The sequence below is a fragment of the Ipomoea triloba genome, chromosome 11 (assembly GCF_003576645.1).
Source record: "Ipomoea triloba cultivar NCNSP0323 chromosome 11, ASM357664v1".
In the NCBI taxonomy this organism is placed as follows: domain Eukaryota; kingdom Viridiplantae; phylum Streptophyta; class Magnoliopsida; order Solanales; family Convolvulaceae; genus Ipomoea; species Ipomoea triloba.
The window spans coordinates 1,151,790-1,177,748 of NC_044926.1; the positions used below are offsets into that span (position 1 = coordinate 1,151,790).

General features: G+C 36.1%; 5 protein-coding genes across 6 annotated transcripts; 4 read left to right on the forward strand and 1 right to left on the reverse strand.

Annotated features, from left to right (window-relative positions):
- The first annotated feature begins 1,184 nt into the window (after nucleotides 1-1,184).
- Nucleotides 1,185-4,722, forward strand: LOC115996558 (proline-rich receptor-like protein kinase PERK14). The gene is made up of 9 exons (XM_031235834.1): nucleotides 1,185-1,583; nucleotides 1,701-1,780; nucleotides 2,074-2,773; nucleotides 2,864-3,112; nucleotides 3,189-3,352; nucleotides 3,443-3,522; nucleotides 3,594-3,741; nucleotides 3,871-4,020; nucleotides 4,120-4,722. Exons 1-9 carry the CDS (start codon nucleotides 1,397-1,399, stop codon nucleotides 4,357-4,359), a joined length of 1,998 nt encoding a protein of 665 aa, XP_031091694.1. The 5' UTR covers nucleotides 1,185-1,396; the 3' UTR covers nucleotides 4,360-4,722.
- On the reverse strand, nucleotides 3,818-6,829 carry LOC115996559 (pentatricopeptide repeat-containing protein At2g13420, mitochondrial-like). 2 transcript variants are annotated; one of them, XM_031235835.1, is made up of 2 exons: nucleotides 5,084-6,829; nucleotides 3,818-4,791 (listed from the first exon to the last, which is right to left on the reverse strand). In XM_031235835.1, the coding sequence occupies exons 1-2, from the start codon at nucleotides 6,685-6,687 to the stop codon at nucleotides 4,701-4,703; spliced, it is 1,695 nt and encodes a 564-aa protein (XP_031091695.1). In that variant the 5' UTR covers nucleotides 6,688-6,829; the 3' UTR covers nucleotides 3,818-4,700. The 2 variants fall into 2 exon arrangements, with proteins under 2 accessions (XP_031091695.1, XP_031091696.1); XM_031235836.1 differs by having other exon boundaries at nucleotides 3,818-6,828.
- A 6,873-nt stretch (nucleotides 6,830-13,702) lies between these two features.
- LOC115997316 (auxin efflux carrier component 5-like) lies at nucleotides 13,703-16,478 on the forward strand. The gene is made up of 5 exons (XM_031236856.1): nucleotides 13,703-14,481; nucleotides 15,061-15,146; nucleotides 15,268-15,425; nucleotides 16,033-16,109; nucleotides 16,273-16,478. The coding sequence occupies exons 1-5, from the start codon at nucleotides 13,760-13,762 to the stop codon at nucleotides 16,343-16,345; spliced, it is 1,116 nt and encodes a 371-aa protein (XP_031092716.1). The 5' UTR covers nucleotides 13,703-13,759; the 3' UTR covers nucleotides 16,346-16,478.
- A 2,383-nt stretch (nucleotides 16,479-18,861) lies between these two features.
- Nucleotides 18,862-21,920, forward strand: LOC115997412 (auxin efflux carrier component 5-like). The gene is made up of 5 exons (XM_031236966.1): nucleotides 18,862-19,584; nucleotides 20,588-20,673; nucleotides 21,021-21,178; nucleotides 21,615-21,691; nucleotides 21,780-21,920. Exons 1-5 carry the CDS (start codon nucleotides 18,872-18,874, stop codon nucleotides 21,850-21,852), a joined length of 1,107 nt encoding a protein of 368 aa, XP_031092826.1. The 5' UTR covers nucleotides 18,862-18,871; the 3' UTR covers nucleotides 21,853-21,920.
- Nucleotides 21,921-23,131: 1,211 nt separating this feature from the next.
- Nucleotides 23,132-25,620, forward strand: LOC115996905 (protein trichome birefringence-like 41). The gene is made up of 5 exons (XM_031236343.1): nucleotides 23,132-23,448; nucleotides 23,861-24,041; nucleotides 24,148-24,323; nucleotides 24,458-24,616; nucleotides 25,317-25,620. Exons 1-5 carry the CDS (start codon nucleotides 23,132-23,134, stop codon nucleotides 25,618-25,620), a joined length of 1,137 nt encoding a protein of 378 aa, XP_031092203.1.
- Nucleotides 25,621-25,959: the final 339 nt, after the last annotated feature.

A 25,959-nucleotide genomic window follows, 5' to 3' on the forward strand; every position in this document is an offset into this window, starting at 1 on the left:
TTATTACTCATTGGAGTGGACATGATTACATGTTTAGTTAATTGGTCAAATGAATACTTTCCTTAATCAAATGAATACTTTTCTTAATCAAATCTAAATCATATGATTAGGGACAATTAATGACTATAAAGTTAATAATAATAATAATAATAATACCTAAAACAGAGTGACCAAGTGAGTAGAACATGCATGAATTTCATATCAAGGTCACACAAGTTTAGTGTTCATTATATTTTATTTTAGTTTATACTAAAAACTAGTAAAATTATATGTCGTTATATTCCATTCCATAAAAATAAAATTTTGTGATATATATTAAAAAAACCATAATGTAAGAGATTTTTATACCCAAGCCATTTGATAGGTAATATATCTCGTTTTACTTGGATTACGTTTGGTAATCGACAGCAAGATTCATACTGACCGAGCCACGGTCTACATCAGATCGTGAAGCCTATGATTTCGATTGGGAAGAGTACATGAAATAGGCATTCGAAAGTGATACGATGATCATCATAATTTGATCAGGAAATGTTGTCACATCATAATCACGTAAATGGTTAGTTCTGTATGGACACCTTGCCGTAATAAAGTCGACGCGAAATCCACTTTTAGCACGTGGCAAGCATGTTGAGAGTCTGTCATGTGTTCCCCATATTCACCTATATAACGCACATTAAATGCACGTGAGAGGGGACTTTTGACCATCGGTTCTATCAAATTATGCTCGTAATCGTTCGACCAGACACTAACATCTAACCCTAAACTCATATATTAAGTTTGGATAACTCGGTACAAACTATTTAACACTCTGTTGCGCTTCACGCAAGGATGGTGCGAAATTTTGTTTTTTCTTGGTGGGTCCCACGAGTCCGATAAAATCCAATACTTTGTAGGGAAACTCTCTCTTCACCCTCGCTCCTACACATAAGATTACCGCTTGCAAAAAAATAAGCAAAATTCTCTTATTAAGGATACCCTTACAACTTACAAGTTACAAGTTGCCAAGTAGGTATGATCTTGATTTAAATTTTTTTTTTTTTTTTTGAGGATTGGATGTGTTACCTTATTAGAAGAAGAGCACATAAGAGTAAGATAGGTGGGCATGCATACAGCATATGATTACTCAGCATTATTAAGTACGGATTAGTTATTTAATCTTCCCCGACACGATTAAAGCTAAGCTCCATAATTTCCTTCCTCACTTTCCCAACGTCCATGCCCGCCAGCGACACATCCCAGAATCTACTCATGACTGCACTTTTGCCCTTTTAGAGAGAGAAAACAAACAAACCAAAACTCTCTTTCTTCTCTTCTCAGTTCTCCCAAACAGAGGAGAGAGAGAAGAAGAAGAAAGCAAAGCAGCACGCAAAACGACGCCGTTTCAGCACCGACGATGAAACTCACCGGAAACTGTGCCGCCGGGGAATGTACTGATAGCAATGTTGGGGGAGGAGGGGCGGTGGTGGTGGTGGGAGTGAAAATGGATTCTCGGAGCAAAGAGCTTCTGACTTGGGCGTTGGTTAAGGTAGCCCAGACCGGAGATCGCATCATTGCTCTCCACGTTCTCGATCCCGACACAGGTAAAAAAACATCATTTTTTTTTTCGTTTCACCTCACGTTTCTTAGTATTCGGAGTACCATTTTAATTCCCCTGTGCTTTTTCCCTCTAATTCTTACTATTTTTTTCTGGGCGGCAGATAAATCGGAGATGCTAAGACTGGTGAAAACCTTTGATTCTGTGTTGGCTGCTTATGAAGGCTTCTGTAACTTAAAGCAGGTGCATTTTCTTAAAGATTGATTTTTTATTTTTATTTTTGGTTTTTTTCCCATTTTCTTTCACTGAATACACTTGTCCCCAGCCAATCTCTGTTGGGTATGTCTCACAATTAAATCTTGTCTTTTTTTTTACTTTCTGTCCAATATTTTCAACAGTGTCTGTGTCTTAGCCTTAATGGGCACTCAAAGTTTTCATCTTTTTTTACTTTCTGTCCCATAATCTCAATAGTGTCTGTATCTTAGCCTTAATGGGTATTCAAACTTTTAATCTTTTTTCCAAATCTTGAATTACAGGTTGATCTGAAGCTCCGGGTGTGCAGAGGGGCTCCGGCCCGGAAAATTCTTGCCCGGGAGGCAAAGACTTACAGAGCTACGGATCTGATTGTGGGCACTTCCGGCAGCTGCCGCGCGGTCCGGTCACCGGTGTCAGTTGCAAAGTACTGTGCCAGGAATGTTGACAAGAGCATCTCAGTTCTTGCTGTTAATAATGGGAAGGTGGCTTTCCAAAGTGAACCCAATAATGGTTCAATTGGGCATGAATTGTGCCCTCAGAACATGGCGGAATCGAGGTTTAAGAGGAGGAAGATGTTCACTAAAAGCCCTTTGGGTGCTGAGTGTAATTCCATGGCTTTGGTTCCTGTGAGGGTTGTGAATGTGCCTGAAACAAAGTCAGGGTGGACATTGCTTAGAAGGGTTTTTCTTCAAACCCAGAAAGAGTCTGGGAATTCGCCTGCGAAAAAGTTGTCTGTAGTTCAATGGGTTCTGAAGCTACGAGGGCGACAATCATTCCCGGCTGTCTACCCTGATCAGAAGCAAATTATATCGGGAGATGGCGAGTGCCATTCCGATGAAAAGAATGGCACAATTGTACCCGCCCCGAGTCATGCCTCTCTAATCGCTAAGGAATTAGAGGGTGTTTGTGAAAAGTATTCGTCGGTTTGCAGATTGTTTAGCTACCAAGAACTTTCGTCTGCAACGTCTAATTTCGTGTCTGGTGTGTGGCTTTAATTTATCAAACTTTTGGTTGTTGCAACATGTGCTTATTGCTTTCTCGGGCTGATTATTCGTGATTAATACTTTTCAGAGAATTTGATTGGCAAAGGCGGCAGCAGTAAGGTTTACAAAGGATGCCTTCCCGATGGGAAGGAACTGGCAGTGAAAATTTTGAAGCCCTCGGAAGATTTGGAGAAGCAATTCTGCTCCGAAATAGAGACTCTTACAGCTTTGCATCACGAAAACATTATTTCGCTTTTTGGGTTCTGCCTTGAAGAGAACAATCTTTTGTTGGTTTACGATCTGTTATCCAGAGGAAGCCTTGAAGATAACCTCCATGGTATTCATAGTATTGATGCATCGTATTGAGGCTTTTTGGTTTACTATATATGCTGATTTACTATGTTTTGAACTAGGTACTCGAAACGTTGGGGATTCGTTTGGTTGGCAGGATAGATACAAGGTTGCCTTGGGCGTTGCAAAGGCGTTGGACCATTTGCACAATTCGACTAATGGACCCGTGATTCATAGGGATGTAAAATCGTCGAATATTCTCCTTTCAAATGATTTTGAGCCAAAGGTGCTGCCTTTTTTCTTCGAACGAGTTATTTGTTCAACATTGAGGCACACACACATGACAAGATATTAACATTTATTTTTGGTCTTTCAGCTGTCCGATTTTGGACTTGCAACGTCTGCTTCAAGTTCTTCGTTCCACTTAGATGGTGTTGATGTTGCTGGAACATTTGGGTAAGTTTATTCTCGTCTCTTCAATTTCAAATCCGTTACGGGTCTGGCTAATAACCCTTTCCGCTTTGCAGATATTTAGCTCCGGAATATTTTGTGCATGGAAAAATAAACGAGAAAATTGATGTATACGCATTAGGTGTTGTCTTGCTTGAGCTTTTATCGGGTAAAAAGCCGATTGATAACACAAACGCCAAGGGCCAAGAAAGCTTGGTGCTGTGGGTGAGTTCCTTTTCTCGTTGAATTTGAAATCGGATCCACTTGATTTTCTATGTAATCACAAGTAGCTATCTTTGAGTTTGTCGGGAAATTAGGTTTTTATTTACTTGTAACTTTTGAGTGTACATTCAGGCAAAACAAATTCTGAAGAATGGAAAAGCTACAGAGTTGCTAGATGCGAGCTTGCTTAATGCATATGACCACGACGAGTTTGACAGAATGGTTTTGGCTGCAACACTTTGCATCAGAAGAGAACCTATTTTTCGTCCTAAAATTGACATTGTAAGTGAACTACTTAGGTTAAATTCTGAATCCTCGTTTTTCACTCCTCGATGTATTGCTAAGTAGATCGTCTTTGCTTGCATGTGCAAATTCAAACAGGTTGTAAAACTTCTCCAAGGTGAGCCCGAAACAATTCAATGGGCGAGGCAACAACTCGATAGTGGCGATGAAGTAGATGATGTTGGCGGTGAACAGCCTGCAGCAGCGAGCATCCAATCTTTTATTAATCTCGCATTGTTAAATTTGGAGGATGATTCCCTTTCGGTCAGCTCCGACCAAAACATATCTGTAGATGATTATTTGCGGGGCAGATGGAGCCGATCTTCAAGCTTTGATTAGAGACATTCTTAACTTAAACGCAGATTTTCGTTGTAAATACCCATTTGGTTTCTCCGTTTTGGCTGCCTTGTCGCTCGCCCTGGTCTTGGATGAGAGGTAAGCAAGCTAATGACCTCCTCCTTGCCAGTTCCAATCTGAAGTCCTCGGGTTTTCGAGTTTTGGTACACTTTGTACTGTTTCATTTGGATCCCGGGGGATTTCGTCAAGTGTAAAGCATGTTTCGATGCCCATGTGATTGTCAAATAGTTTAATTCAAGAACTACCCAGAATCTTGTTCTTTTCTTCTTGTCCCAGTCAGATTCTTGGCTTGTCCAAAAGACTCCCTTGTAGAATCTTGGCTTTTATGGTGATTTCTTGAAGAGATGATTGGCTTTGTAAAAACTAAAAGACAATGTTGCTTGATCCATCCCCATCAAATTCAGTAGCCATGTGCTGCTTCATTAAAAGCCAAAGAAAGGTATAAAAAGGAGAGGGCTTTTTGAGCAAAAGCCTCAATCTTTATGTGAAAACAAGTATGAGAGATAAATAGCATAAAATTGTGTGGCTATTCTAGAGAAGTTGTAGGCAAGCCAAGAATACCATCTTGAAAACAACCATAAATCCATAATGGTTCAGTTCAGGCATCTGAATCCCTTACCAAAAACACATTCAATAGAAGTGTAGTGTTTCTATAGTTTGGATCTCAACTCTCAAGCATGCATTTCATGGACTATCTGATTGTTACCTCCTATAAGGCTTCAAATGATATCCTTCAAACTCTGAGCCAAAACTTATGGATTCCTCATCAAGTCTTTTCTTTAATCTTCTCCAAGTTCTCAACATATCAGACTGTATTAACCCTGCATACAACATTTCAAATGTAACCTTCTGTGGGAGAAACCCCTTCTCTATCATTTCCATGAATAACTCACAAGCATCTCTCCACCTCTTCTTCTTACAAAGTCCATGGATCATCAAGGTGTAAGAATCCAAATCCGGGCCTATGGGGCCGCCTTTCATGTCGTCCCAAATCTCCCTAGCAAGCCCTAATCTTCCCAAGCTCACAAACATCCCTAATAATATGTTGTGTGTGGTCTCACTAGGTGAGCACAAGGAGCCATCTTTCATTCTACCATACAACTTTAACGCCCCATCGATGTCTTTCCGGCCTCTATACTCCTTGAAAAAGCAATTGAGAGTGGCTGCTATGGGGGTGACTCCACTGCCCACCATTTCTTCAAGCAAAATTTCTGCATCCTCAATTCTCCCACAAGAACACAGGCACTTGATCACTGATGTATATGATGCTATGCTAGGGCATATTCCCTTCTCCCTCATCATCCTCAATTTCTCTAGGGATAGCTCTGGCTTGTGTGCCCTACTATACACATGGAGTAAAATTGAGTAACTTGTAACATCAGGCTCGACCCCTCTCTGGCGCATTTCGTCGAACACCTTCTCTGCGTCCCGAATCACCATCTCAAACCTCCCATCCGGATGTAAACTGGCTCTCCTGCAAATCCCATTCAACAACACATTATACGTCACAACATTCGGATCTATCCCTTTGCTAATCATCTCCCCGAGAAACGACTTCGCCATCTCTATCTTCTTCACCTTGCACCAGCCATATATTAAAATTGTATAAATTTTGCAATTCACACTAATCCTCCATTTCTCCTTGTTGAACAACTCAGTAGCCACTCTCACGTGCCCGTACTTACAGAGGGAGTCGAGAAGATAGCAAAAGTAGGAATTCCAGACGCCGGCCTCGTCCTCGCCGTTTTTATCTATAAAAATATACATCTCGCTGAAGGCGCGAATTGCTTGGCGAGTTAACCCAGCGGCTATGAGTCGCCGGATGAGGAGATAGAAAGTGGTGAAATTGGGGGAGATTTTGCGGTGTTCCATCTGAATGATGAGCTGCCACGCGGCGTCGAATTGACGGACTCTACACAGGATGTCGATGAGGAGATTGAAGGCGGCGGCGTCGATAGGGGAATCGGGGCAGGACTGGGAGAAGTGGAAGAAGGCGAAGGCGATTTTGGAGGAGTGTCGGAGACGGAGGAGGGTTTGGTGGATGAGGAATGGGGAGAGAGCGATGCCGCGGAGCTGAAGCGATGATTCCATGGGGTGGAAGGGGTTGTGGTGTTGGAGGAGGATCTGAGAGACCAAATCGGCGTCGGGAGAGGGCTCGATTTGGGGGAGTGTAGGCTTGAGATCGTCGGTTTCGGAGGAGAATTCATAGTGGTGGTCATCGCCGGCGGTAGTGGAACAGAAGAGGCGGAGAACGGCGGCGTTAGGGAGGTGGAAGTGGATAGCGCGAGAACGAAACAAGCTCGTCGCCATTTTTGCTCTGAGGGCCTCCCATGGCTGCCCAACGGCTATAATAAGCCCATTTTTTGCTTCAAAAATTAGCCCATTTTGTATACTGGACCAAATTTGCCCATTTTAACTGGGCCGCTAATCATCTCAGCCCTATTAGGCTTTTTCGAATGGCCCAATCCAGTGTAATTTTGGACTTGTAACCGATTGTTATACCATGGACCAAAGTTCATATTGTATTGTAAACTCTAATAAATTTTGTACCTAGTTAACCATTTCTGTACATATAAACAAATAACTTGATCATCGCTGATACATAATATGATAGCTACAAGTACAGAAACTGTCAGATACATAATGTGTTAATTACAGATACAGAATCTGAAGATTATTTTTGGACCGGGGCCTACAATGCAAGGTGGGTTCATGGTATAGTTTCCCACTTGCAACAGGTACTACATGAATTTGGTAAATTATATTGGGAACCATGACCCAAATTATATTGTAAGTTGGCCTATTGATAGACGTTCATTCCTAGTATATTTTAATGTATTATATGCTATTTTTAGATGGTATGCTAAAAATTAAAATTTAGTACACTAAACATGAAGATGTATATCAATGGTTCACGGTATATCTCAAGTAAAACTTAGTTCAAGGAGAATTACCTTAAAAGAGAAGAGATTTAGCAATGTGGGGGTATGAACCCTGAGCCATTGGAAAGTTAAGGAGTCATTAAGGAACTTTGACCAATTAGTGATTATGAAGACCTCTTGTGCAAAAAAGAATTTGAAATCATTTAGGAATTTGGCCAACTTCAAATTCACCTCCTTTTTAAGATATACTTCTTTAGGAAATCTGAGGTATAAAAGAAGAGATTCGAATCTTTAAGGATGGAGATTCCTCCAATAACATGGATCTCCCCCAACCAAACAGAAAAGAACAACCTTTATTTTTGTTCATGTCCAATTCCCTTACTTTCGAACTGCATATGTTGTCACGCAGGCCCTAAACATGGCGTGTTTTGCTCCCAGACGGAAATGAGTTAAAAGAGACATTGGAATTTGAAGATATATCCTGATTGTGTGATATATATACTTTCCATAATGCATGTTTTTTTTTTTTAAATAAATTTATGAATTAAAAATTATATAATTTGTATTGGCGCAACGAAAAAGAGTACGTATAAAAATTAAGGTCAAACAACTTTTAATAATGTCGTTAGTGAGAAGCGAACCAATTCCTTTGTGAGGATCTTTAAAGACGGGGAACGTGATCATTGGCCGGACTGATTAAAATTGATAAAAATTAAATAGTTAAGGTACTAAATTGATAATTTTGAAAGTTGTATACTGCAGCTAACAGCACCTTAATAGTCATAGGATCAAAACTAAAATTTTCTCAATTTTTGAATTAATAAGGGAAAAAAAGTGAAGGAAAGAGAAAAGGAGAGGCCTGCAACTCAGGAACTATATGCAATTACAGAAGCATGCACTAAACAATTGTAAGGCTTAGAACAAATTAATTAAATTGTAAACTGAGAAGTATAAATATCATCATGACTGGACAAGCCACAATATAATCTATACATGTCATGTCCACCTAGCCACTTTAATTCTGTCACATCCATCTTCCAATTCTTATCTTAGCTAACAATATAAAATATATATAATCTAATTAATCTAACCCCACAATAATGTACATAGCTGAGGTGACGCCTAAACTCGTTTTACACACGTTTAGGGTTCGATGTTTGAATATTTGCGTTAAATTTAAATTTGAGGTGTGATTGAGTGACAAATGATTCATTCATTCTTAATTAAAGGTTAAGAGTTCGATTCTTGGCATTGGGTATGGTCGTATGGAGTAGTCTTAAATTTTCAGGTCAGCTGTCCCACTTAAAGGGGTGCCTACAATTCAGCGAGGGAATTAGCCCGTGTTTGACGGTAAAAATTTTGAGTACACCAAAAAAAAAATTGTCTATTCCATTATATTATTTAGTTTGCGAAAAGAATATACATCAATGAACAATGAAATACTTATTCAATTCCGAATTATTTTTCAGAGTCATGAGCTTCCGCCCGGCTTATCCTATTTTTTTTCTTGTATTTATATACTTAGTGGTGCTATTGGGTTTGAAATTAACACATTACAGAACAAACTATAGTTTTACACAACATTTTTTCAATACAACAAAAAGAAGCAAAAGTATAAGTTTAAGATTTTTCCAAACACCATTAAACCTCTATTACTTTTTGACATAAATTAACCAACAAAAACAATTTCTTCCCTTTGAAAAAAATCTGAATATACACTGCTGAAATGGAGATTGCTTGTGTGTAATGGCAACTAGAAGGGCAAAGATAACAATAAGTTATATGTGTGGGAACACTACAAGCAATGCATACAAATTGTAGGGCTGGCTATCATCATCATCATTATGAAGTGATAAACTAATGAAAAGAAAAAGGTATATTAAGGGAATCATTAAATTAAAGAAATGTTAACTTTTTGTGAATGGAAATCCACAATACAATTCAATCTGCATTCCAAAGTACCCATTTCCATGTACCTAATAAAACCATTTTCTTAAATTTTATTTTTGTTTTTTTGTTTTGTTTTGTTTTTTTTTTTAAAATCTACAAAAGAATCCGTAGCTTCTACTAGAATGTGCGCCGTTGGTGAAGTTCGCCTGGTGACTACAGTTGACAAAGAATCACAAGGAAGTAAACTATCATGTTTTACCCTAATTGAATTGGTAAATTAATGAACACAATAAGGAGATGAACCAGGTCACCGATTTCCATGTAGCTAATTAAAGCTATTTCATTAAAATTTTATTTTATTTTTTAATTTACTAGAAAGGTTGTAAGCAACTACTTGAATGTATGGGTAAAGCCCACCTTGTCACCCTAGCAGATAAAGACTCAAAAAGAGGTAAACTAGCCATGGTTACCCTAACCAAGAAAGGATCGGACTACAAGAAAGTAAACCAACTTAGGTTACCCTAACTGGCAAAAGACCGTAAGGAGATAAACTAGCTTATGTTACAATAGCTGGCAAAGGACTAAAATGAGGTAAACTACCTAGGTTACCCTAATCGATAAATGACTACTACAATGGGTTAACCAACCTAGGTTATTCTATTCAACAAAGGACCACGATGCATGCATGCGTTAAACCAACCTATGTTATCGTGGCCAACAAAAGATTACAAGTAAATTAGCACAGGTTACACATATTTAACTGATTAAATTTAAAATTTTTGGTTATTATTCTAACAGTTCCATCCAAAAAAGTTTTTAACCTTCCTTAATATAAATTAAATAATGGAGTGGAAGACAAGTTTAGGTAGTTTTGGTGTTCAGGTGGTCCGTTCCACGTATATGTGCAGTTGTCGCGACTTGACTATAGTGGAAGGTCTCTGATACGATGATCTGCTTTCTTAGGTGTTAGTCTCTAAGTGGTGGTGCCGCCGTTGGTTTTTATGAACCATCCACCTATATAGGCCGTGGCGGCCCTCCGCTTTTTACCGGTTTTTAGCGCCACCACCGTGCCGGCCTTACCAAACCCCAGGCCATTTGAATAGCTTAAATAGGATTTGGGATTTCAACAAACTATGACCACGATCTTGTTGGTTTTGGACCTAGATAGAGGTCATGTCATAATCACTAATCAGATTGAGAATGAAATATTAATACGGTTGCAAGGAAGAATTACAGAGAAAAAATAATTGCAATTTCATAGAATAGTGTGAGAATGAGGTGAGAATTTAAACTATATATAATGTCAATTGTTATACCATGGATAATGGTTCATATTGCATTGTCAATCTTGATATAAAAATTTTGCACAGTTAATAGTTTCTATATATGTAAAAACATAACTTGATAACTGCTGAAACATAATATAATAGATACAAGTACAGAAATGGTCAACTGCAGATACAGAATCTGAAGCTTATTTTTGAATCAGGTTCTACAATGCAAGGTAGACCTTGGTCCATGGTATAATTTGCCATATAATGCAATGCAATTGTATTTGGACATTTTGAATATATACATGTATCACTAGAACATATTTAATAGTTCCCAAAATTTAGCAACATTAAGTTTCATAAGCTCACATTCAAAAAAATCATAAAAAAATAAAAGTACACAACTTAGTTAAATATAATAAATTGTTAAACTTTTTAAATGTTTACATTCAAAAAATATCATAGAAGAGTAATATGTCTCAATTCGTATTTTTTAGGTTAGAAAAAAAATGTGAAAATTAATCTCAAAGATATATTTTTTCTTCGATCACAACCAATGTAGAATTGAAATACCGGGAAGGAGGGACGGTAGAGGCATGAGATTCTAATTTTTTCAAAATGAGGAAATTGCAACTAAACAATGGAATTTACTTAATTTCAAAATTAAGTGTAAATTAAGTTGGGTGAAATTCTAATTTTTTCCAACTAAACATGCTATAAAAATTGATTATGTCACGAAAACAAGTTCATAATAACCCTTATATATGAGAACAAGAGTTGAAGTAGTTTACTTACAAGAAAGAAAAAGTGATTTAAAAACAAGAAAAAGAAAAAGAAAGAAGGAAAACACATTAACAACTTTCTAGTATTGAATTAAAGTGTCATTATTCTAAAGGTATTGCAAAATTTTCCTTAAATATATACTCTTAAATATATAACAGATAAAATTAAAGCTAATGTAATGTTGACAGAATTTGTCACATCATGGGGCAATATTATATATAAAACATTATTTTTAACTATGCAACATCAAAATACTATTTATGCATTTAATAAATATGTCTCAATAGTTTCAATCATTTAGGTTGTGTTTAAAAACTTGGAAAACAAGGTTTTTAGTGTTGTGATCGATTTTCCTGCTTTCCAAACGGACCTTTAATGTATAAACACTTGAAGATATCTTTTTTCAAACAAGTTGGCATTTAAATATAATAGTGTTTATATTAAAAAAAATGGTGTTAATTATGTTTTACCATGCTGCACTTTCCGCCAATAAAACCAAACCCTGATGACCACTACTTTTTATCCTCCACCAAACCTCACTTCCCTCGTACAACATTCTGTACGGAGACGAATACTAAAATGCTTTGTTAAAAAAAATAAAAATAAATAAATAAAACCTAAAATGGTTTCATGCTCAATCAGACTCACAATGCATTAATTTTGGTAATGTCGGAAGAAAATGATAATTTTCAACTGATGATGACTTTTTTAGTTAAAATTCCATATTGATTCAATATAATGTTTGACACCCTATTATATTGTGATTAACGATTTTAAAGTAAAATGAAGTTATATGGCAAACTTTTATGTTACCACGACTATTATGTTTTAAATTTGATAGAGTATGTAATAATCAAGATAAGTGACTCGAAGTCTCGTATAAACCAAACCTAGATCATCATACGACTTTGCCCCATAAGTTCGACCCAACACACCTTCAACCCATGAAGCCCATGCAAACATACCTGACCCATAAGATATTAGGATCAAGTACTTACTATTATGCAAAAATATATAACGAATAGCGCAATTGTTGGGCGGCGGCTTGAAGAACCGAGTCTAACATCCAATCATTGAAACATGGCACTGACTATTACGTAAATATAATGAAATAAAATTGTGTCTTTTTCGCTATTAGCCATAGTTTTTAGCGTAATGGTAAGCATTTAATAGATCTTGACAGCAAGGAATTCATAATTATATTATATTTTTTTATACTTGCATAACAGATTAAGAGTCATGTTTTAACCACAGAATTCTGTTAAGGGTTGGCCAATTGTACCTCCACCAAAAGGAGGAATGGAGAATATAGAGCCAAGTGTTGGAAGCCCACGGTATATAAATAGGTGTTTTATTTGGATTCGACTAGTAGTGAATGTTCCAGGCATGCTACATTAGTGTTTATTAGGAACATTCAAATTTGGGCACGGAATCACCCCATGCCAGCCACCATGCCTATGTGCACTAACCCACTAACCATAGAGTTACTCATACAATTTGAAAAAAAAAAAAAAAAAAAACACAACATAAAGCAGACATTTTTATTTTATTTTTTAAATTTGAATAGGAGTCAAATCCTTAATATATTGTTTTGCCATTCATCTTCAAAACACGTATGTGACGCTATCTAAATTAATGAAGAATTTAGGAAGCTAGAAAGATATAGAAGAATATGGAAGAAAACATTGGTCGAATAAAAACATATTATATTATCATGTGATTTGATAAGTACATGTAAATGCCCTTATATACCTTATTATAGTAATATACTAATTGCAAATCAAGCATATGGTAATATATTCTTGCATAATTGTCATAATAATTGATTCCCATTCCTTAACAACATAATACAATTCTTTTAATAATTGATTCTTATTCCATTACAATAAGCTCGTTTTTAGTTTTTTAGTTTTTTTTTTTTATTTTATTTTAAATACTCATAATTCTTTAACTCATAGTATCTGTTCTATACTTTTTCAAACATTTTCAGCCAAAAATTATAAGCCTCACCGGAGTTCGAACTTATGACCACCCATTTAGAATGGCAATCGAGATGTCATTATACTACATGCTTAATTTCTTGCACATCATGTCATGATGCCAAGATCATTTGCATCATCATCAAAAGGAATGATCGAGTGCGTGAAACATAATTCTCATACCTAAATGTCATATGTTTGATTTTAATCGAATGGACGAGGCATGATTTTTGTACCTAATTTGTTGCCCATCGTGCCATATCATATATGCTAAGATTATGTGCATTAGCCCGCGCAATTACAACTAAATTGGTCAGACAGTTAATTTGACAATTATAAGACTTTATGTTCAACTTCCGGCCTGAATATCTAATCAGACGGGTTTATCTCCTTATAATTTTTACCAGCTAGGATCCATATATATGTATATGCATTCATGCATGCATATATGTATGTATGTGTACGTACATAGTTCTATATAAAGCATGCACTAACACCCTGCATGAGATCGCAATATATATATAAGCAACCCAAGCCAAACCATATTCTTTCATTCATCCATACAAACCACACCAAAATGATAGGTTGGGAGGACGTATACAAGGTGGTGGTGGCGATGGCGCCGCTGTACGTGGCGCTAGCCCTCGGCTACTTCTCCGTCCGGCGGTGGCACATGTTCAAACCCGACCAATGCGACGCCATCAACCGTTTCAACTGTTTTTTCGTCATCCCTTTCTTCAACTTCCAGTTCATGGCCCATATAAACCCTTACCGCCTCAACTACCCTTTCCTCTCCGCTGACGTCATCGCCAAATTCCTCGTAATCGCCGCCCTCGGCGCGTGGGCTAATTTCACCGACAAAGGCTCCCTTTCCTCGTCCGTCACGGCGTTTTCTCTCTCCACCTTGACCAACACCCTCATTGTCGGCGTGCCGTTGCTCCGGGCCATGTACGGCGACTCCGGCGCCGACCTTGTTGTTCAGGCGGCGGTGATTCAGAATCTTGTTTGGTTCACTTTTTTGCTCTTTGCGTTGCAGTTTTGGTTTACTCGGACCCACCCTACGACGTCGTCCCGGATCGCCGCCGGCAATGGGTCTTCCGTTCAGATGGCCGCCGGCGACGTTGAAGCTAATAATAGTCACAATAATAACGAAACTAATACTACTTATAGTGACGATTCTGCCGCGACGGAATCCACGTCAGTTTTGTCACTAATGATGCCCGTTCTCTCTAATCTTGCTCAGAATCCTAATTCCTATGCATGCTTTCTTGGCCTCTTCTGGGCTCTTTTGGCCAGCAGGTAACCATATAATCCCATTTTATGTATTTGATTTAATGCTTGACCGAAGCTATTTTTAATTTATAATATTAAGTTTAGTATCTGTATACAAAATTTATATATATATTTAGAAAATACACTAAAAGGACTATTAAACACAAAAAAAAATTAAATTTAAAAATAAATGAAAAATACTAAAGAAAATAAACAAAGAAAAAAAGAAGAGAAAAAGTTGGTTTAACCCATGAATAGTAAGTAAAATTGATAAAATGAGACAGATAGAGCAATATACATAAAAAAAAAAAATTCGATATACCCCAACTAAGTTAGTTAGGTTATTAACTTCGTACCCTATGAAGTTAAAAGTTTCACTCTAAGTGTGAGCGATCTATAGGCTTTTTTGGTTTGAGCGGGTGGTCCTCTGTCACCACCAGGCCAGGTACTCAGGTAGGGTTTACTTAGTGTACATTGTCGATAAATATGTGAGATTTGGATATCCTCGTAACCTAAAAAATTAATTTAATAAAATAATTATTTTGACGGTCTAAAAAGTAATAAAATTTATATTGCTTAATTGGTTACATATATTGTTTTTCCCAGGTGGAATTTGCAGCTGCCAAGTATTATAGAAGGGTCTATTGTTATCATGTCAAAGGCTGGGAGTGGAGTTGCCATGTTTAGCATGGGTATGTGCTTACGTGTATATATATCATATATATTTCTTGAACCTAATTATTATATTAAGAATTATAATTAATTGATTAATGTATTGTTATTATTAATACCTTTTGTGACGGCTGTGTGTAGGACTTTTTATTGCACTACAAGAGAACATAGTTGAGTGTGGTGCAAGTGTGACGGCATTGTCGATGGTTTTGAGGTTCATTGTTGGACCAGCAACCACGCTCATTGGTTGCCTAGTTTTAGGTTTGCGTGGTGATGTCCTAAGGATTTCTATCATCCAGGTATGATTACACTAAGCTCTTAAATTTTTATTTTTATTTTTATTTTTTCCAAAAAACCCGACACCATTATTCAAAATTACGATGTATATATAGTATACCTAACTCTTGTGTAATATAGCATGTAACCACACACAAGGGTGTGTACGGTAATCCGGCTTATGTAACATGGCTTGCAAATCACACATGAGACCCTGTGTGTTGTCGGATTCGACTGTGTTATAGGCTTGACAAAGAAGGATCATATGTAATAGTCCTGTATGACGAGGGGGTCTTGTGTAATAGTGTTCAAATTAAAGCACACATTGCATGCTCTGTTTTCCGTAATATCCGACAAACTATACAGGGGACCCTATGTGATAAGCTTGACCAAGAGGATATTGGCAATAAGAATCAAACTCGTGACTTCTCAGTATGAGAATCATGCTTCCCTTACTCAGTCACCCCGACCTTTTTGAAGCTACGTCATATATTTTGTTACATAATTAAAAGTAGTTTAATTATAGATTATGATTAAAGATTCATTAATGGTCTAACTAGGCAAGCATGCAACATATATATATATATAATTGGCTTATTATATTCCATCATTATTTCTTTTAACTTTTAGGCCGCACTGCCTCAATCTCTTGCATCCTTCGTTTACGCCAAAGAATATGGACTCCATGCAGACATTCTCAGCACCGCGTAAGTTACTCATCAAGTTTTGAGAATTAATTTCACGTTACATATAATCAAAAAATTAAATTCGATTACCCGTAAATGAAACGATGCAAAATTAACATTACTTTTAATGTGGTCGAAATTTTCAGATGACTTTACTAATGATCGATTTTGTTACATGTGACAGGGTTACAATTGGCACCTTGATTTCTGTTCCGTTGCTGATTACGTACTACGTAATATTGGGGTTCATTCACTGATAATACGTATACTGAAAAAGTCTTGGGTGATATCATAATTTACCATTTGTGATGATGCCTTGACAACTTTGTAATTCTATTAACTACTTTTAATATTACCATTCGTCACTTTTGCTAAGAAATTTCCTGATGAGATTCGATGTTTGGTATTTCTTTCTAAATTTTATCCATGTGACCAATTGAACTGTCCATGTGGACATCACATATGTTCTTTAACAATGATGAAAGAGAATTTTTGCAAAGGAAAATGACCCCAAAAAAAAAAATAAAAAAAATCAACAAAATCGTAGCAAAAAGAGAATGGGCCTAAATCCGGATTTCTAATAGGGCCAAGGCCATATATATTAAGTTGAGGAACAAGACCAACTTAATTAATTGATTGTTGTACGTTTTTATGGGTAGCCCACCATTTTTTTGTTCTCTTCCATCCAATCAATGCAGGCCAGAGTGGTGGGAGAAATATTTTTCGGAGTATGGACACTCAATCTGAGTGATCTATTGATCTTCTTAGTTCGAGTCGAACAATATAAGTTGGTTTATCGTTTACCGGCTTGAGTCACAAAGTGATACCCAGTGCATACTATCAGATAATGGCTGTGCATTTCCATTCTCACTTAAAAAAATATTTTTTTAGTATATATATAATTGTATATTTGTATAGCCACTCCTTCAAGCCATACCCCCTAGCTAGAATTCTAAGAAGCAAATTGCATGAGATATAACTATGGGAAGCATATATGCCAGACAACATTATATTCCATTAGGAAGTTTATTTATTTATTAAATGTATTATTGTTGTGAATGACTTGATGTTGGCTGCCCACAAACAACGTTTGGTGCTCAACATTTGTTTTGTCACTTTTCAATAGATATTATTACGTTAAAACATAAAGTATAATAATATATAACTGGAATGGAATGGGGGAGGGGGGTTAACAGCGCAGCAAGGAATGGAATGGAAGGAGAATATGTAATCTCAGTCACTCATTCATCAGCACCAGATGAAGTATGTAATTGTAAACGATTATATGCACTGCCTATTTGCAGCTTTTGAATCAGAAATCCACCTTCTATTCAATTTGGTGCATCTATTCCATTCTCTCTCTCTCTCTATATATATATATATACCCACAGACATCATATCATAATGCATGCATGCATTCCCAACCACACTTTCACACCCCACAAATCCCATTAGCTATTTTCTAATTCAAAAAAAATATAGCATGGGCTCGATGGATAATCGTGTCAGTGGAACATAATTCTTGTACTGAAAAATCAGATCACGAATTTGAATATTGTCAAAAATATTTGTCTAACTTGTCACATAGGACTTTTTAAGTGCGGTGCGGCTTACTTCTAATGTGTAATTTATTAATTATGACAAAAAATAGAATTTACTTAATATACACTATAGAGCAGTGATTATGATTTTCTCATTCTTATTAAAAAAAAAAAAAAAAAAAAAAGTCTAACGCGAAATTTAAACCTTGACCGTTAAAAAATATATGAGGCTTTTGAATACTTTAAATTTCTACCATTCAAGTTGACGGCGACGCAATGTTGTACGAATCCCCACGAATTTTCTAACAGCCAAATGATTTTTTATTTTTTATTCTTTTCGGACAACACACATATATATATCTAGGAGAACTAGATTTTATTCAATAACGTATAACACGTGTCGAATTATATTCATATACATTAGGTTTTCTAGTAAATTGCTCCGAGTCTAAGTCTTTCAATGACCTCCTTGATTCTAATTGGAATTCAAACCTCTCGTTACCACTGGAGTAATATTTTAGAGTGATATATTGGTCAAACTAATTGAGCTAGCTCCGCGAAGACTACATTATTACATATATAGAGTGACAAAAAAGTTTCATTTCCTCAATGATTTCATTATTACATATTTTTGTAACTTATTAAAGTCTAAAGTCTAGCATGGTAATTGATATGGACTATAACTGAAGTTGTAACAATAAGAGTACGTACTTTTACTCAAAAAAATGTATATTACAGTTTCTATAGCGTAATATAAAAATGTAAAAATGGACATAAATATATGATGATATTAAGGCTAGTCTCTCAAACTACTGAAGTACAAAGAGTCAATAGTTGTCTTCACTCACTCACTCCCCACTCCTCTATTGAGGCTCGAACTCACTCCCCTCTATGTGGGAGCATAAACTGGGTGTCACTAGACCACAAGGTCTTGACATTATTCAGTAATTCTATAAACACTACTTACAACTTTTTCTTTTGAATGACGTGAGAAACTCATAGTCATTACTCGAGAGTATGCACATGAAAAATTCCATATTATAACTTAATCGACAGAGGACCACAATCAAATAAACCAGTCTAAGTTACCGACTCAAATCAAGAAGATCAATTGTGGTGGTCCTGTTACAAGTTTTGTGTGTGGCACAACAATTTGGGCATGGCATATATTCCCATACTAGTATATATACTATACCAAGGGAACAAAATAAACACATACATACACTCAAATATTATAGGAAAATGATAGGGTGGGGGGATGTGTACAAGGTGGTGGAGGCCATGGCGCCGCTATATCTTGCCCTGTTCTTGGGCTACGCCTCCGTACGGTGGTGGAACATGTTCAAACCGGACCACTGCGCCGCCATTAACCGTTTTAACTGTTTCTTCATCCTCCCATTCTTCAACTTCCGCTTCATTTCCCAGGTCAACCCCTACACCATGAACTACCGTTTCCTCGCCTCCGACGCCGCCGCCAAATGCGCCGTCGCCGCCGTCATCGCCGCCGGCGCCGCAAAAGTGGGGTTTGACTGGGCGTTGACCACCTTCTCTCTCTCCACTCTCAACAACACCCTCGTCGTCGGCGTGCCGCTGCTACAGGCCATGTACGGCGGCTTGGGGTTGGATATGGTGGTTCAGTCCGCCGTGATCCAGGCGGCGCTGTGGCTGACGTTCTTGCTTTTGGGGTTGGAGTTGCGGCGTACGAGGTTGTCGGAAACGGAGTCCACTAACGGCGGGGACGGGAATGTCGGGCGGTCCGTTAAAGTGGGAGGGGATTTGGAATTGGCGGCGGGTGGGAATGGTGACGCCGTTATAACGGCGAGAGTTGTTGTGAATGTGAGGAATAATAAGGCATCGTTTGGGAGATTGATTAAGGTTGTCTCGTTGAAACTTGCCAAGAATCCCAACTCTTATGCTTGGTTTTTTGCCTTGGTTTGGGCTCTAGTGTCCTATAGGTATGTTTCAAATTTAATACTGCATTTTTGTTGTTGTTAGTACGTAAATTGTAGGGTATAAATAAATGTGTAGATGAAATGACACCATGGCAAGAGGTTTCGAGAGTGCTTTGTCATCCATTAAGGTCCTATTTAACATGAACAAGAATGCAAGATTAGTGTTTGTGTAAGGTCCTAGTATACACGCTGACAGGCTCTTGCTCAAACTAAAAAAGAAAAAATTATAAAATATAGAGAAAGTGACACTTTTTGCTCTTGAATCGTAGAGATCGAAATAACATTTTTATCGTTTAATTATACTTCTTGTCAATTTTTATTCCTTGATTGTGTGTGAACAAGTATTTATCGTTCTTTTTATGTTAAGAAAATCACTTTGCAATATACTTCGTACTTCGTTAACAATTAAGGAGGGAGAAGTATTTTTTTTTTTTTAAATGGTATCTTTAACTTGTAGAATATAACTTTTTGATGCACTGCCATTGTGCTTAATTAGTGCATGTGTTGGACACTACTTTGACTTGAATTTGATTCACTACCATATGCTTAATTAGTGCATGTGTAGTACACTACTTTGACCTGAATTTGATTGTATTTTTTTAAGCAATAAAACTGACGTAGATTACTGCATAAATGCTAAGATAAAGTTAGGAGGGACAGTATAAAAAGTGCACCTGACTATAAGTTACAAAAGCTACAGTGTGAGCTATCATATTAGAGGATCTAGGTACTAAACCATTTTGACTACATTTTAATTATATAAGAATAATAATATAATTTATCATTTTTTATCCAATTTATTGTAGTGTATGTATGTACTTAAGCATTATGAGGTAAATCATGAGATGTGTGATATAATGTTAAATTTATACCTCTTATTATTTTAGTTACTAATAAAAATTGAACCTTGTAAAACTTATAAACTTATTTTGGTTTAGTTGACTAGTTGAATCGTATTTTTTAGGAGAATAATCCGTATATATAATAAACTGTACTTTTTTTTCAGGTGGCATTTTAAGATGCCTGGCATAGTGGATCAGTCTATTTTGGTCTTGGCAAAGGCTGGGAGTGGAGTTGCCATGTTCAATATGGGTATGAGTTTGTGACCTTAAATAGTTATTAAATTATATTTGTATCTTTTACAATTTAAAAACATTAAAATTCTTAAATTAGTGATGGGTACACTAGAAAACTTGTGACTTTGACCACTGTATTGAAAAGTGGTCAGAAGTCTTCATTATTATTCAGGGGAAAAAAGAGAAAAGTGGCCTGGTCAATAATATCAAATTTTCCTATTGCGATTGAATATATTATATTTGAGTGAAATTTTTTTATATATTTTCTCTCATTTAAATATTCACTCTACTCTAAGCAAAGTTATATATTTAAAAAATAAAAAATAAAAGTATTAATAAAAAAAAAAAATTTATTATAAGCAGGATTATTCATGGCATTGCAAGAGAAGATTATATCTTGTGGTACCGGTTTGACGATATATGGTTTGGTGCTGAGGTTTGTAATCGGTCCTGCAACATCTGCACTTGGTGCTATGCTCTTACGCCTTCATGGTGATGTCTTCAAGATTACCATAGTCCAGGTAAACACAACCCTAGTAGAGGTAGTTGGACAGTTGACTTAATAGTTAGTAATTATAAGATCGGAGCTGCATATTCGTAAGTACCACTGAGGCTCGAACCCACTCCCATCATTCATGTGGGAGTATTAAACGAGACACCGGATGCCACTTGACCACAAGGTCTTTGGCGGTTGACTTACTTCTGTGTAATTATTTGTTAGCTTGGGTCACTGGTAATAAGGATGACTTCAGTTAAAGGTGTGGCTAATTACTAGCATTATTGTGATACTAATATTCTATATACGGTACTATACAACATAGAAAAATTTTAAAATGTCAATCGTCACATGGGCTTTTTATACCGCATTTTTCTTTTTTAATTAAATCAAGTTGAATTTTGTTAATTAATTAATTAATTAGCATAGCTTATATATATGTCGGTTACGTGGCACTGCAGGCAGCGCTCCCTCAAGCAATCACGGCGTTCGTCTATGCGAACGAGTATGGATTACACGCTAACGTTATTAGCACCGCGTAAGTTTCTTCATTAATCATTAATATATATGGCAAAATAATGAACAAATTAATTAAATGTATTTAATTAATTTTAATTTTGTTGCAGAGTTATCATAGGCACAATTGTTTCTCTCCCAGTATTGATTGGATACTATGCTGCTTTAGACCTCTTGCATTGAGTTTGTGGGCTTTGTAACTTGTAACCTTCACTTGTAGTTTTCTTCAATTTCATCAGCCCATTTCATTATATGGCCTTTTTTTAAATTTTATTTTAATAAATATTTTTCTATACAAATCAATCAACTGATTATTGACTAAGGCCCGGCCCTTTCGGTGGAACAATAAAATTAGAACACTGGAATTTAAATTCTTACTTTATTCCCACATTATTCACCTCTCATAGAATTGTAATTATTTTCCTTCCTAGTTCCTTGGCAAATTATTGCGGACCATAAATAAAAAATACAATTTTAATATACTAAAAGTACATTATTTTTAATACACAAATGTGTGGACCATGATTTATGGAATAATAATTGTAATTGGTATATGATCAAACCTCGTTACTAATGATATTTATTCTTACTATACAGAGTTACTAGTATTTAATATCAATTAATTAGCATTTATTAATGTCTCAAAACGTATTCATCCAAAATTGTGTACTAGGTAATAATTTGGTATATGATCAAACCTCATTACAAATGCTATTTATTCTTACTATACGGAATTCCTAGTATTTAATATCAATTAATTAACATTTATTAATGTCTCAAAACGTATTCAAATTCAATAATTAATTTCAACTTGCTTGGTGTCCTAATAATATTAAATTTGTATTTTTGTTTGTCACGAGAAAATTTGTAATTACTATCCAATAATGTGTACTAGGTAAACTGTTGTAAGGCAATGATTAAAATTGTATTTATTATCATCATTTATTAATTATTATAAGTTAAAGGGACGTGCAAAAACGATCCATGCACAGATCGATGAGTTGTAAGGCACGTGGAAACAGCAAATGCATCTTCGATCTGCTTTTGTCATATACACTTAATTGTTTATTGTTTATTCTTAATATACTAATATTATCTTTCATATATTAGAATTCCTTTGGGATTTTTTTTAATAAAAAAAAAACTTATTACAACCAAAAAGAGCATCCTCAGTAGATGATTTTTGAATGATCTTTTGTGAGGCCAAATGTGAGAGATCTATACAGAAGGATCTGGTTTTTGCTTTTATTGTGGATCCCATCAAATAATTAAAAAAAAAAAAATTCGGGGGGATAATGTACAGCAGAAGTGTCCAGTTGGACGCACACATACAGTGTACTCATTCCAATTCTGATTCTATGTGCGAACCAAACACACCCTTAACATATATACATCCCCCTAGGTAGCTCCTCTCTCTATATATATATCAAATTTTGCCCATTGGCAAACACAAGAATTGAAGATGGGAAAGGGAGCTTATAGTATTGTTCCATTTCTGGCAGGAATGTTAATGGTGTGTTCATGTGTTCACACAGAAGCAAATGGAGCCAAAAAGGTGTCTGCAGACATTGGTACGAGGTTGACGATGATGTCGGAGCTGAAAAAGAAAGATTCTTGTAACCTGTTCGAGGGAGAATGGGTTATGGACAAGTCATATCCCATGTACAATTCCTCGGCCTGTCCCTTCATTCGCAAGGAATTTGATTGCATCAAATATGGTCGACCCAATCAACAATACCTCACGTATCGATGGCAACCCAAACATTGTAACTTGCCCAGGTATATATAAATTGTTCTAAACTCTATATCTCGGTAAAAGTGGACAAAGATTTAAGACATTTTTTCAATTTTTATATCCACAGTTGACGGTTATCAGAAAGTAGTCAGAATTTTCAATCAGTTTTGACGAGCGATAGAATAATATAGTAAATGGTATAAATTGTTTGACTGGAATTCTGATCACTATAAAAGCCATGAGAGCTTTAAGGGTTTTTAAAAAAAAAAACTTTTAGTGGTTGGAATTTTTGACCGATCACAGTAAAAGTGGATGAAGATTTAAGGCATTTTTCAATTTTTTTCAATAGATACTGTGGCCGTGATTAGAAAGTGGTTGAAATTTCTTTTGATGGGTGGTTGGGAATAGGGTAAAGGGTGTTATTTTGATGGTTTGTTATCATTTGTGTGCTCGTAGATTTGACGGCAAAGATTTCTTGGAGAGGTTCAAGGGGAAGAAGATCATGTTCGTTGGGGATTCTTTAAGTTCCAACAATTTCAATTCACTATTGTGCTTGCTCAACGCTGCAGCTCCTGGCAAGACCACGACGGAGCTAAAGACCATAAACTCTCGAGGCAATACCACCGTCACATTTCAGGTGTGACCTATAACGTTTTAATGTTTGCGTCTTATATATTTTATTCTTTTTAAGTTCGGGAATTATAGACGTAAAGTCTTGAGATTCATACAGTTATCTTTTGCAGGATTATAGAGTCGAGGTCATTATGTTCACCTCTCAATACCTCGTAGACATTGAAAATGAGAGCATTGGACGTGTCCTAAAACTAGAATCCATCAAAGATGGAGAAATATGGAAGCAAGCCGATGTTCTTATCTTCAACAGTTGGCAATGGTGGGGAAGGACCGGAACTAAACAACCGTAAGACAATCATCAATCTTTACAATATATGATTGATGTGCTCACACTATTACTTTAATTTAGACATTTAGTACTAATAATGTTAACATGTCTTGTGACATTGTAACATTATTTTAAGTTACTTTTGTAAATAGGTGGGATTTTATTGACAATGGTGATGAGATTGTGAAAGATATGGATCGAGTAGCTGCTTTCCAGGCAGGTTTAAACACATGGGCAAAATGGGTGGAGACACAAGTTGATCATACCAAAACCAAAGTGTTTTTCCAAGCTGTGGCTGCCGCTCATTACCAGTAAGATTATGGCTCTGTTTGGCAGAAGTTATTTAGAAGTTTATATCTTATTTTAAGCTACTAATAAGCTATAAATTCTGTTTGATAATGTTCTCAAAATAAAATAATAGTTTAAAACAATAGTTTATTTTGAAAAACTATTTTAAGTAGCTTTTCAAAAATAAGCTAGTAGCTTTCTATCTTTGTCCTTATTATTTTAAATAAATGGCATGCTTTACCCCTCCCAATTAAAACCATTTTGACATTTTCTCTTCAATATGTTTGGTTGTAATTTGAATTTGACATTTGTATTTAAACATTAATTTTTGTATGAACTAATAATTTTATGAATTATAAACATTTTGTTTCTTTATATATTTTCAAATATATGTTCTTATTTTATATTTTATTAAAATATATTGATTTCATTATTTTATATTTTAATATGTAAATAAATCTATTTAAATTTAAACCTATTTAAATTTTATAAAAATGTCATTTTTAGTCGTTTTTACATTTATCAAGTTATCAAAAAGTTAATTACCAAATATTTTAAGCATAACAGCTAATTTAACAACTCTTCATATTTCGCTTATAACTTTTCAACTTTTAGCTACTTTCAGCTTAGTTTGTCAAATATAGCCTATATTAGGATTATCATATCATTGAAAAAGGTGACAATTTCAATGAATTTTTCAAACTGTTATAATGAATGGTACAGCGGAACGGAATGGGGCGAGTCAGGAGTGGAGAATTGCCTGGACCAGACGACGCCGGTGGAGGGATCGACTTATCCGGCCGAACTGCCGGTGCCGGCGAGTATAGTGAAAGAAGCCCTGAAGAAGATGACGAAACCGGTTGAATTGCTGGACATAACCGTTCTCTCGCAGTTAAGGAAAGACGGACATCCTTCGAAGTACAATGGTGTGAATGCCATGGATTGCACCCATTGGTGTGTCGGCGGCGTGCCGGATACTTGGAACCAGCTTCTCTATGCACTTCTTGTTTCTCCGGCGACAGAATAGATAGATGCATGAAATCATACATATATGCACCATTATATGTGATTATGTTTACATTATTAATTGTTGAATATAATGATAGAAGAATTTTTTTTTTTGAGTGCTACTGACTCTGTTACAATGTAGTATCTGTTTATAACTATGCTCATAACTACTTTCTCAAGAGACAGCAATGTCTCTTCTGAGGCTCGAATCCACCCCTCCTTCCACATGAGGTGCAACCGGGTGCCACTAGACCACAAGGTCATTGACTTTTATACCAAGAGTTATGTTAGCAAGACAGTGTTGGTATGCAACCGAGTGCCAGTAGACTATAAGATTATTGGCTTTTATACCAGAATT

Coding starts and splice junctions, on each gene's coding strand:
- LOC115997412 (XM_031236966.1), top strand. CDS start 18,872: ATGATAGGGTGGGGGGATGTGTACAAGGTGGTGGAGGCCATGGCGCCG. Junction 20,674..21,020: donor AGTTGCCATGTTCAATATGG/GTATGAGTTTGT, acceptor TATTATAAGCAG/GATTATTCATGGCATTGCAA. Junction 21,179..21,614: donor TCAAGATTACCATAGTCCAG/GTAAACACAACC, acceptor GTGGCACTGCAG/GCAGCGCTCCCTCAAGCAAT.
- LOC115996905 (XM_031236343.1), top strand. CDS start 23,132: ATGGGAAAGGGAGCTTATAGTATTGTTCCATTTCTGGCAGGAATGTTA. Junction 23,449..23,860: donor AAACATTGTAACTTGCCCAG/GTATATATAAAT, acceptor GTGTGCTCGTAG/ATTTGACGGCAAAGATTTCT. Junction 24,042..24,147: donor ATACCACCGTCACATTTCAG/GTGTGACCTATA, acceptor TATCTTTTGCAG/GATTATAGAGTCGAGGTCAT.
- LOC115997316 (XM_031236856.1), top strand. CDS start 13,760: ATGATAGGTTGGGAGGACGTATACAAGGTGGTGGTGGCGATGGCGCCG. Junction 15,147..15,267: donor AGTTGCCATGTTTAGCATGG/GTATGTGCTTAC, acceptor GGCTGTGTGTAG/GACTTTTTATTGCACTACAA. Junction 15,426..16,032: donor TAAGGATTTCTATCATCCAG/GTATGATTACAC, acceptor TTTAACTTTTAG/GCCGCACTGCCTCAATCTCT.
- LOC115996558 (XM_031235834.1), top strand. CDS start 1,397: ATGAAACTCACCGGAAACTGTGCCGCCGGGGAATGTACTGATAGCAAT. Junction 1,781..2,073: donor GCTTCTGTAACTTAAAGCAG/GTGCATTTTCTT, acceptor CTTGAATTACAG/GTTGATCTGAAGCTCCGGGT. Junction 3,742..3,870: donor AAGAAAGCTTGGTGCTGTGG/GTGAGTTCCTTT, acceptor GTGTACATTCAG/GCAAAACAAATTCTGAAGAA.
- LOC115996559 (XM_031235835.1), bottom strand. CDS start 6,687: ATGGCGACGAGCTTGTTTCGTTCTCGCGCTATCCACTTCCACCTCCCT. Junction 4,792..5,083: donor CATTTGAAGCCTTATAGGAG/GTAACAATCAGA, acceptor TTAATGAAGCAG/CACATGGCTACTGAATTTGA.